General features: G+C 37.3%; 1 protein-coding gene across 4 annotated transcripts in view; it reads left to right on the top strand.

The window, feature by feature from the left end:
* The window catches only part of PUS10 (pseudouridylate synthase 10), a 61,113-nt gene that overhangs the window by 2,556 nt on the left and 46,604 nt on the right, over positions 1 to 11,953 (top strand). For 3 of the 4 annotated variants that reach the window (XM_023512107.1, XM_023512106.1, XM_023512105.1), the window contains exons 2-5: positions 1,280 to 1,432; positions 2,727 to 2,867; positions 5,044 to 5,286; positions 7,251 to 7,337. In XM_023512107.1, coding sequence (XP_023367875.1) covers positions 2,742 to 2,867; positions 5,044 to 5,286; positions 7,251 to 7,337 — 456 coding nt within the window. In that variant the 5' untranslated portion in view covers positions 1,280 to 1,432; positions 2,727 to 2,741. Of the gene's footprint in view, positions 1 to 811; positions 932 to 1,279; positions 1,433 to 2,726; positions 2,868 to 5,043; positions 5,287 to 7,250; positions 7,338 to 11,953 lie in introns of all 4 variants that reach the window. The other variant, XM_023512104.1, reaches the window with a different exon arrangement.

The following is an 11,953-nucleotide window of genomic DNA, read 5'->3' as shown; positions in this document are numbered from 1 at the left end:
CCACTTCACTCTTCTGAGTAGTTGGGACTACCTATCTGCGCGCACCACCACGCCCAACCATTTTTTTTTCCTCTTAAAGTTTTTGTAAAGACGGGGGTTAGGGGTACGGGGTGAGTGTGGGTGTTCCCGCCAGGTTGCCCAGTCTGGTGTCAAAGTCGGGCTCATGTGAACCTTCCGCCTCAGCCTCCCAAAATGCTGGGAATGCCGGCCTCAGCCACTGGGCCAGGCCCCTTAAGTCTTTAACCAAAGAAAAGCGGGCATAAATTTCAATGTAACTGTTTGAGTCCCGGGGGAAATACTCGCTACAAAGTGTCCTTTTCAAGCACTTACGCATTGATTGGTTTTTTTCGGAGGACGGTATGTTTGTTTCCTCCTTGAGTTAAAGGTTAATTATGTTATAAATAAAATCCTTAACCTTAACTAATGGAAAGGAGGAGAAAAAATAACAAAATAATGAGTAAGACATAAATAGTTTCTCTGTGAGGGGAGTGTAGTCAGGAAAGCACTTTAATATAAATTTAGCCCCTTACAAAATCTCAGTCTCTTTTTTGCATCAAACAGATTAAATGGGCTGGGGAAGGGATTCAGAGCACTTGCAAATATTGTCTTGACCACACAGAGCATCATTATTTAGAGGACATTCTCCACATATTCTGTATACTTTTTAAAAAATATCCTGGACCCCAAATTTACCTAGGCAATCGTAAATGTTTCCCAATCCCAGTGTCTAAAAAGTTATCACTGGTGTATCCATAGAAGCTCTATTTTCTTCTCTTCCTCTCCCTGCTGACTCACTATTCCCCTGAATTAGAACCCAGCCAGAGGCGATCTGTTTTTCCTGGTGTTGGCAGCTGAACTGATGTTTATGTTGAAGAGTTCTATTGAATATACCTGTCTTCTTATTATGTCAGTCAAGGATCTGCTTCTCTTGGTAGGTGGTCCCAAATTTTTAGAAACTTGAAGTAAATAGTGACTTTTAAAGGGTTGGAAGAGACAGATTGTAAGAATCACAGCTTTATTGTAAGCTGTTAAGTTTTACCAGTCCACAAATTTAAGCAAGTTTCATTTGAAGTATGAAACTGTGCAAGTTAAAAGGTGCCATTGTCTTTTATCTACATGATCACAGTTGTACCATGCCACAAGGTTGCCTTGTGATCATAGTTATAAAATAGCTCTAGTTCGTCATTTTAAGGTAATGTGGACTATCACTAATCAGATCTTTTTGTGTGGGGTCTTATTTTGTTTGTTTTTTGAGACAAGATCTTGCTCTGTTTCTCAGGCTGGAGTGCAGTGGCTGTGATCAGAGGCTGCAACTTGGAACTTCTGGCCTGGCCTCAAGTGATCTCACTTCAGCCTCCCAAAGTGCTGGAATTACAGGTGTAAGCCACCTTGCCTGGTCCAGATCTATTTCTGCCAAGCATAGATTGATTAGGTAATTTGAATGTTTAGTACCCTTCCTTCCTGGCAACAGGAGATATACTGGATTTCCTCCCTTTCTTTATGTAGTATTTTTTTCTGAGAGTGTATTGAACTTGCAAAAATTGGAAACTTAATTAGGCAAATAATTTCTTTCAGATGTTTTGCACTTAATTTGTTTTTGTTGGATACTCATGGATAAAAAGAGCAATGTTTTTCATTTTTGCTAACAGTTGCCTGTTAGCCTTCATTTTGTCAAAGTGAAGTTGATGTTTTTATTTTTATTTTTTTGAGACAAGAGTCTCACTTTGTCACCCTTGTTAGATTGCTGTGACCATAGCTCACAGCAGCGTTAAACTCTTGGGTCCAGGATCTTCTTGTCTCAGCCTTCCAAGTAACTGGGACTACAGACACCTGCTATTTTTAGAGAAGGGGATCTCACTCTGGCTGAGGCTGGTCTCCAACTCCTGAGCTCAAGTGATCCACCTGCCTCAGCCTCCCAGAGTGGTAGGATTACAGGCATGAGCTGCCTGACCCAGGCTTCAAGTTGATGTTTTTAGAACTACTCACCAATTTGTTTTAAATACTTGACTGCTAAAGTATTATTAGTCAACCATTATCAGTTATTACTGATCTAATTTTTTCTAGCAAAATCAATTTGAATTTCTAATAGAAAAAAGTTAATTAACTGTGTTCTCAATACTGAATGATTCAAAACACAAAGCAGAATTTCACTTTGTACTTTTGTTTTCATTAACCTCAAAGGCAACCATTTTTTTATTTTTTTATCAACTTATATTAATGTTCTTGATAATCTATGATGCTAAACTAAATTCCTTGACAATTGGAAACCTTTCCTGATCTATCTTATAAGGATCCATAATATAACTTCAAGTTTATATTTTAGAATATGTGTTTTATGAAAGGGACATGATTAAAGAGTACAAAATAGTGTTTTTCAAATAAAAGCCAGGCTTTTTTATTGTTGTTTTGGTTTTTTTTGAGACAGGGAGTGCTCTGTTGCCCCAGGTAGAATGCAGTGGCTTCATGGTGGTAGCTCACTGCAAGTAAGTGCTGGTTGCTCACAGCAACCTCAAACTCCTAGGCTGAAATGATCCTCCTGAGTCGCTGGTGCTACAGGTGTGTACCAGCATAGTTGCTATTTTCTAGTTTTAGTAGAGACCAGCTCTCACTCTTGCTCAGGCTGGTCATGATCTCCAAAACTAGTTTTTAATCCCTCAGAGTGATTGCTTATTTGTCTGTGACAGTAAAACATAGAAGCTGCTCCTTAGTTTTACTTTTCTTTCTAGTTACAATTGTTCAGTATGATTCCACTGATGGAGGAAAACAAGCATGTGGCGCGGTTGTTGCTCAATACTGGCACCTGCCCGAGATGTGTCTTCAGATTCTGTGGTGTGGATTTCCATGCACCTTACAAACTTCCATATGAGGTATTTTAAGTTTTGTTTTGTTTTGTTTTTTAAGTTAAGAGAGGTTCTGTTTTATAGTGAACACCTGCACTTTTGAGGGTAAATATTCACCACTCTTCTTTAAATTAAAAACTATAAGAAAATAATTAGTGGTAGTGATAATTTTAGGATTTCTATTACCTTAAAAAAGTTAGTCTCAGAAATATAAGTTCCTTAAGTGATTATGTCTATCTAACATTTAGTGTAGTGTGATCTTTGTGGAGGAATTCCCTAGTAATGTTTGTATAGACATTTCCTAAAGGGTATTTAAACAGAATATCACAAAATACTGCTTCTCACCAATATTAGTAAGATATAACAGGAGGAGTTAAGAGTCTTGATGTCTTCTGTTAAGTGAAAACACTGGATATGCTTGCTTTTTTGTTGTTTTTCTCTATTTTCCGTATTACCATTGGTATTTGGAACCCTCTAGAAGTAAATGCTTATCATCATTATCACTATTAATAACAAAAGTAATATACAGAGAGAGATCTCTTGGCAATAGCAGACATTTTAAAAACATAATTAGTTGTTTCTATTATTTTAGAAATAATATCCAATTATTCATTTTGCATTATTGTGTGTCAAGCTCTCACATAATCTTCACAGTAACCTATTAGGTAAGTACATACTATGATTGTCTCTATTTTCAGATGAAGAAACTGAGGCACAGAGAGGTTAAGCAACCTGCCCAAAGTTACACAGCTATTAAGTGAGCAAGCTAGGATTTGAACAATCTGTCTGAATTCAAAGCCTAGGATTTGGAGCTAGAAGACATGGATTTGAATCCCAGTTCTACCACTTCCAGCTTCAGTTTACTTCTCTGTAAATGGGAATGATGATAACATCTACCTCACAGGATTTTAAGGGACAATATCTAATAAAGTATGTGGAAACACTTTAAAAACTGGAAATGGTACATATGCTATGATAATTAATATATGTGTGTACATTCATTTATACACAATATTTCTACAGTAAGACCAGTTTTGTGTAACCCTCATATACTTTTTTCCTACTCATTATAATCTATCTCTATATTTAAGATTTAAAATATTATATAAAGAGACTGAGTGTGACGAACTTTAAATTTCATTTTATGTAAAGAAATATATAAGAATATTTGAAGACTTTGTGGGGGGAAATGTTCACAAGTTTTTATCTGTTCTATTCATGTAAATATATGTATATCTACATGTGTGCTATATTATACAGACGCTACAGATGTAAGGTAACAGTAAACATTCATGTGGGTCATAATATACCTGTACGTGTATGTATGTATATTTCTCTGTTGAAACAGAAGAACTAATTATCAATAAAATGAACTAAATATATTTTGAGTGAAACATTTTTTTCCTTTAGAGTTAATAAATTGTAATCTGAATGATTTCAAATGGATTTTTTTTTCAACAGCTGAATAAACCTGTCTAATTTAGATGAAGCAGAGGAAAAGTCCTCTGAGTGTTTAGATGAATGGAATATCTGGACTATGAGAGTAGTTTCAAAGGAATGCAGTTTTTGCATTCTAATACAAGGAATTATAGAAATTAGGCAAACCAGAATGTAGTTGAGTACTTCTTTCCAAAAAATACATATAAATGGTTTGTAATTGTGATGCCAGATCTCAGCATTAAACATCTGTGTACCTTGTTTAATAAATTGCCTCAGAATTATTTTTACTTTTTAGACTTCTACCCCAATGATCAATGATCAGATTTCATACTATTACACTTGTGAGGTTTTAGGGATTGTGAAGTTATTGAATAAACTAGCAAAGATAGAAATTCAGGGCTTTTTTATATGTTAATGATTACAACTGAAGGGAAATTAGCAAGCAAATGATCCTTATACCAGAACTACAAACAAAACTAATACATTCATTAATGGAGACTTTCTGCCTTAGATGTAAGACTTTAGCTTTGCTTATACATGGAGGTCTTCTGAAAAAATATTCACACATGTAAGAGTTAGAATTCTCTTTTAAATTCCCTAGAAAGCTAATGCTGACTAATAAAATAAATCAATTGCTCCAGAATTGGTATAAATCAACATTATACAAACCTGTGATATGTCCTAATTTTCACTTTCATCTTACCCAGAAAGGCTTAAGGGTATTGTCAAAGGATTATTACTTTGTCTTTTATTAACTTTCCAGGAGTTGCTCAATGAACTACAGAAATTTCTGGAAACTGAAAAAGATGAATTAATTTTGGAAGTTCCAAACCCACCTCCCAAGAAAATTCGACTACAAGAACTGGAAGATGAAAGACTTGATAGTCTGAATCAAAATGGAAAGGGAAGCCTCTCTGTTATTGCTCCTGAGAACTCAAATTTAAATGTATGCAATGTATGCCTAGGAATTCTTCAAGAATTCTGTGAGAAAGATTTCATTAAAAAGGTAAATGACTTTTTTTTTTTTTTTTAGAGAGAGTTTCACTTTGTTTTTTGTTTTTTTTTTTCTTTTTGAGACAGAGCCTCAAGCTGTCCCCCTGGGTAGAATGCCATGGCATTACAGCTCACAGCAACCTCCAACTCCTGGGCTCAAGCGAGTCTCCTGCCTCTTCCTCCCAAGTAGCTGGGACTACAGGCGCCCGCCACAACACCTGGCCATTTCTTAGTTGCAGCCGTCATTGTTGTTTGGTGGTCCGGGCTGGGGATTCGAACCCGCCACCTTAGGTGTACGTGGCTGGCGCCTTAGCCGGTTGAGCTATAGGCGCCGAGCCCAGAGTTTCACTTTGTTGCCCTCAGTAGAGTGCTGTGGCATCACAGTTCACAGCAACCTTCAGCTCTTGGGCTTAAGTGATTCTCTTGCCTCAGCCTCCCGAGCAGCTGGGACTACAGGCGCCTGCCACAACACCTGGTTATTTTTTCTTGCACTTTGGCTGGGGCTGGGTTTGAACCCACCACCTTCAGTATATGGGGCTGGCGCCCTACTCACTGAGCCAGAGGCTTTTTTATTACAGGTACAATTACATAGAGATTTTTAGTCTTAAGACCAAGAATTCCTGTATGAAAAGGCACAATGCCATTCATTTAAACTTGTTTCACACAACTAGATCATGAAGCTATTTTCTTAATGTTTTTTAAAAAACAAAAGCATGCTAATCTGAAATTATTTTTTAAGTAAATTTAAGTTAATGTGAGGGTACAAACAACCAGGTCAAAATATTTGATTTTGTTAGGTAGAGTCCCACACACAGAAAGTGTGCCACACACCTCTATTCTGTGCCCATTCAGTGAATACACCCCACCCCCTGCCCCTTCCTTGTTACCCCTCTCCCAAACTTGAAATGAGTTTTTTCTCCTATTTGGGCATGCATTAGATCGTCCACTGGCTTCAGGTTAGTATTGAGTTAACATTGGATAATTGCTTTTCCATTCTTCTTTACTAAGAAGAATGTGTTTCAACTCCATCTGGGGTATTACAAAAGATGTTACATCACCATTTTTTTTTAATGGCTGGATAATATTCCATGGTATACATATACCACAGCTTGTTAATCCCTTCCTGAGTTGATGGGCATTTAGGTTGTTTCCACATCTTGTTGAGTATAAATTGAGTTGTGATAAATAATCTAGTGCAAATGTCCTTATGATAAAATGATTTTTTCTTCTGGGTAGATGCCTAGAAGTGGGATTGCAGAGTCAAATGGGAGATCTAATTTGAGTTCTTTGAGGATTCTCCATATTTTTTTCCAAAGAGGCTATATTAATTTGCAATCCTACCAACAGTGTAAAAGTGTTCCCCTCTCTCCACATTTGCACCAGTATCTGCAGTTTTGCAACTTTGTGATATGAGCTAATCTTGCTGGGGTTAGGTGATATCTCAGGGTGGTTTTGACTACATTTATTTTTTTATTAATGTATCTGAAATTTGTAAAATGTTTTTTCGTGTATTTCAGTTCTCGGTGCTATATAATTAAAGAAAAATATAAGTTTTCCTTTTGCTGTTTAACATAGCTAAGGAATTAGAGAACAGTTCTTTCTTAGTCATACCTATTATTGTCTAGAAAAGACAAGTGGTACAGCCTTATAGAAGGTAAATGAGTGTGGGTTGCTTTTTGTTTCCTACTGTCATGAATGCTATGATAGACTTTATATTATTTGAAGACATCTTAAAGTTATGAGATGACCTAATTATAAAAACTGTTTTGATACCGATTGTTCTGCAGGTGTCAGTCCTGGCTGTTTTGGTACCCTGAGATAGTTGTCTTAGGGGTCATAGGAAGCAAATATTTAATCTCAGGATATTTGTGAGAGTTCCTCAATCAGATGTGAAAATTTAGATTGCAGTGTTATGAATTTTTAGAGTAATATTTCCAGCGACTCCCAGGAATTCACACATTTGTAATACCTTTTTAGGTGTGCCAAAAGGTGGAGGCCTCTGGGTTTGAATTCACCAACTTGGTATTTTCAGTATCCTTCCCACCACAGCTATCAGTAAGAGAGGTAAGATCATTTGCACACATAAAAGCATATGTGAAATGAATGTTAGGAATTTCTTAAAAAAATGAGACTATAGAAATATTCTTTACCCTATTTTTTACATTTTGAGTGATTGAAGCTGCTTAATAAATAACTTTTTGAGTGAATGAATGAATAAAGGAGTTATCGGTTAACATTAGTTTCTGATAGGGCCATCTTTTTTTTTTTTTTTTTTTTTTTGGCTGGGGGTGGGTTTGAACCCACCACCTCGGGCATATGGGGCCAGCGCCCTACTCCTTTGGGCCACAGGTGCCGCCTTGGACCATCATCTTTTTAAAAGCTTTCATTGAATGGCAGATATGTGTTGAGCTCTGTGGGAAGCATCATGGTCAGTAAAAGAGATTTGACAGGTCTCCAAAGATCTTTTGAAAAGGATATGTGCATTTTATAGTAGTCCTAGGATCAGGTCATTTCAATTATGATGAATCTTCTTATTCTATGGAGTAAAATATGAAAAGATGGTACCTTTTCTCGTCAATGATAAAAGGGAGAGAAATAGCCTTATATTTAACTTTTTTCTTTAAAATGGAAGAAAAAGTAGTCATAACTATAACCTTCTTATGCATCAAAACTGAAATGAAAACATAAAGCTATCTTTGTTAACACTTGTAAACGAAGTATAGTGAGACACTTACATAATCTCAAAGTACAACCATGAATTCTAAAATACTCATTTACATTTGAGGTATCTTTCCACTAGCAATCTCAAAGCATCACCAGAACATTAGACCTTAAATCAGGCGTCCTCAAACTACGGCCTGCAGGCCATGTGCAGCCCACCAGGTGTTTTTGCTGCCGCTGCCTGTCCTGCTTAGCAGCCCACTCATCCTGGGGCCGGCAGTACAGCCCTCCAACTGTCTGAGGGCCAGTGAACTGGCCCCCTGTTTAAAAAGTTTGAGGACCCCTGCCTTAAATCGTCATTTTCTTTGGATGAGCATGTTTATTAGCTCCAAATAGGTTGAAGATTGTTGAACCTGGGCCAGGCACAGTAGCTCAGGCCAGTAATCCTAGCATTCTGGGAGGCGAAGGCAGGTGGATCGCTTGAGTTCACAAATTCGAGACTAGCTGGAGCAAAGCGAGACCTCCATCTCTACTAAAAATAGAAAAACTGGGCTCGGCACCTGTGGCTCAAGCGGCTAAGGCACCAGCCACGTACACTTGAGCTGGTGGGTTCGAATCCAGCCTGGGCCTGCCAAACAACGATGACGGCTGCAACCAAAAAGTAGCCTGGCGCCTGTAATCCCAGCTACTTGGGAGGCAAAGGCAGGAGACTCGCTTGAGCCCAGGAGTTGGAGGTTGCTGTGAGCTGTGATGCCATGGCACTCTACCCAGGGGGACAGCTTAAGGCTCTGTCTCAAAAGAAAAGAAAAGAAAAGAAAAACTGAGGCAAGAGGATCATTTGAGCTCAAGAGTTGGAGGTTGCTATGAGCTATGATGCCATGGCACTCTACCCAGGGTGACAGCTTAAGATGCTATCTCAAAAACAAAACAAAACAAAAAAACCCAGATTGTTGAACCTGGATAGAAAGATAAGAGAAGAGCTAGGAAGTGAAAAAGAGTGGAATGTCTTTAAGTAGTAGCTCTGTTCATGACAGGATAACAGAGCAAATGGAAGAATAAAAGCGATGAGGATGACAATATATTAGGTTTATAAATAGAGGCATTTTCTGGTCAATCATCAAAGCATTTCTGACTGATAGGTCATCTTTAGGTCTCTCTTCTAATTTTGGTAGAGAGAAAGCTAAGTGACTCGCAAAAAGCGGCAGTGCTTAAGTAACAAAAATAGGAATTAGAAGTATATTTTGTGAATGTGGTTATATATCTAATCACCAAACCCTTCCTTTCAAAGCTTGTATTTTTACATTTAAAATTGTCCATTTTTAGCACTTATATGATTTTAATATCAATTTAATAGTATTGAGTACTTATGAGATACTTATATTCTATATTAGAAATCAAAGATGTTGGACTTTTTGATTTTTTTAGAGACAGGGTCTTATTCTGTCTCTTAGGCTAGGGTCCAGTGGCCTGATCACAGCTCACCGTAACCTTGACTTCCTAGGTTCAAGTGATCCTCCCACCTCAGTGTGCTGAGCACCTGGGACTACACGTGCACGCCACCACACCTGGCTATTTTTAAATTTTTTGTAGAGACGGAGTCTTGCTATATTGCCCAGGCTGGTCTCAAACTCCTGGGGTCAAGCAATTCTTCTACCTTGGCTTCCCAAAGTGCTGAGATTATAGGCATTGGCCTCTGTGCCCAGCTGAAGATACTTTTTTTTTTTTATTAAATCATAGGTGTGCACATTAATACTATTATGGGGTACAGTGTGTTGTTTCCACATACAATTTGAAATATTCTCATTCAATTGGTCAACATAGCCTTCATGTCATTCTCATAGTTGTGTTAAGAGATTTATATTCCACATTTAGAAAGATTCACATGTACCCTGATAGGATAGATCATAGGCGTGATCCCAACAGTTCCACTCCCTTCACCCGTCCTCCCCCCTCCCCTGAAGATATTATTTTTAAAAATAGTAGAGTTCTGCCTAAATTTTTTTGTAACTAGTAAACTATTTAGCAGAAATATATGACTATTCCAATTACCGCAAAATTAACAGGCTGGGCACTGTGGTTCACTCCTGTAATCCTAGCATTCTGAGAGGCAGATGGATGCCTGAGCTCAGGAGTTCAAGAGCAGCCTGAGCAAGAGCCAGACCTCATCTCTACCAAAAATAGAACAACTAGCTGGTCTTTGTGGTTGGTGCCTGTAGTCCAGCTACACAGGAGGCTGAGGCAAGAGGATTCCTTGAGTTCAGGTGTTTGAAGTTGGTGTGAGCTATGACATTACCACACTCTAGCTGGGAGCAACAGAGTAAGACACTGTCTTAAAAAAAAAAAAAAAAGAAAGAAAGAAAATTAATGATTTCCAGATTAGTGTGTTTCAATGTTTTTATTTGCATTAGTGAGCAATATATTTTTACCCATTCATTTCCTAAGAATATTATTCAAGAAATACAGTTTTGTATACTATACATTCTTTGCATGCCGATTTTTTCAGAAAATTATGTTTATATATCCCTTTGTGATCTTTTATATTACATTTTGTTACTTTCTTCTATTGCCATCTTTTATTGTGTCTTTGGAGTTGAGATATGCTGTGCAAGCCAGACGGGGTATAAGTTGCTCTTTAAACTACTTATTTGTTACACATCCCAATTTAATTAGTTATACATATCTTCAGAGTATTTGTGCATTTTTAGCATAAATTCTGACTTCTCTAGTATCATTTTCTACATTGTGGCTTTTAATTTAGATCTTGTAAATATTTTTAACTTTTGTCTATGGTTAGAACATATATGCAAACAGTATCTTGTACATGGAACTGACTGGTGCTAGTTATCTCATAATTCAGAGTGGAATATACAATTGATTCAATTTGAATAATTTGTTTTTTTCCACTTCTAAGAAGTAATTATGATCACAGATATATTGATTTTAGAGCAAGTAATATTTTACCAATATGATGGCATTTATTATATTCCTGCTTTCAAAAGAATCAAATAAAGGGTCAATAATTACCTTGAGTAAAGTATTTTTTAAAATTAAACTGTAAAATTTATGTTAACTCATATTTATGATCCTCCCAGTCCCTGTCTGGTTATAGTCATAGGTTTTGTTTATTATCACTATAAAAGCATTAATTTAAAAGCTTAGGAAGGAAAATCTGCAGTTAATATAATAATTGTCATTTTCTCCTGAGTTTGGGAGAATATCAAAGGAGGAATGAAGTGTATCTCCTGAGGGTGTTTTCCTAAGAACTAGGTGATCTGGTCAACTGCATTATGTGTAAACTGAATATTGCTAAGGAGGAAACAAATAAGCAGATTAATTGATGAAATATTGTTAGATATCAAGTAAGACATGGTATACAGAATAAATAGAGGAAGTATCCAGGGATTCACAAAAGGCAATGTGGAAAGTAGTGGGACATAATGCTTAGTCTCCAAAGAGTATAAGGGCATGCAAAATTTGAATGATAAAGTTAAGATTATAAGGGAGAATAATAAATATCTCATCGTGACTTTGAAGGTTTGGATTTACACTGGAATGTAACAGTGGAAGGATAAGTCTTATTTGTAAGGCTTTGGCTTGCTAAAAGAAAAGATATTCTAGTATGATATGGTAAGAAATTATATCTACACTGAGACTTGAGATCCTAAGAGTGGAAAGATGCTGAACACCATCAGAGGGAGAAACCAGGAATGGAAGAGTGGAAGTATACTGTGTGTCATCTGGCCAAGGGCAGGTTGATGATTTGCAGATATACAAAGGTTAATGGATACAGAAGTATGAGGGACTCCCAGTGTCTAGTCACTTGATGGAAATTATGTTCTAGTACTGTCAGGATCTGCTTCTGACACCACTTATCAGGGCCCAGGACTGGCCAGGTCTCGGCCCGGCTTAGGCAGGTTCCAGACGTGGACCACTAAGCTACCTTGCTCAGGAACAGTTTCCGTTAGGTGCTTGAGGGCTATCTACTTTAGCTGGAGAGAAGGGGAGAGAGAGAGAGAGAG

This window comes from Otolemur garnettii, unplaced genomic scaffold (assembly GCF_000181295.1).
Source record: "Otolemur garnettii isolate 467f Iridium unplaced genomic scaffold, OtoGar3 scaffold00024, whole genome shotgun sequence".
Classification (NCBI taxonomy): domain Eukaryota; kingdom Metazoa; phylum Chordata; class Mammalia; order Primates; family Galagidae; genus Otolemur; species Otolemur garnettii.
Note: the sequence above shows the minus strand (reverse complement) of the source record. Positions and strands in the feature narration are given on the sequence as shown.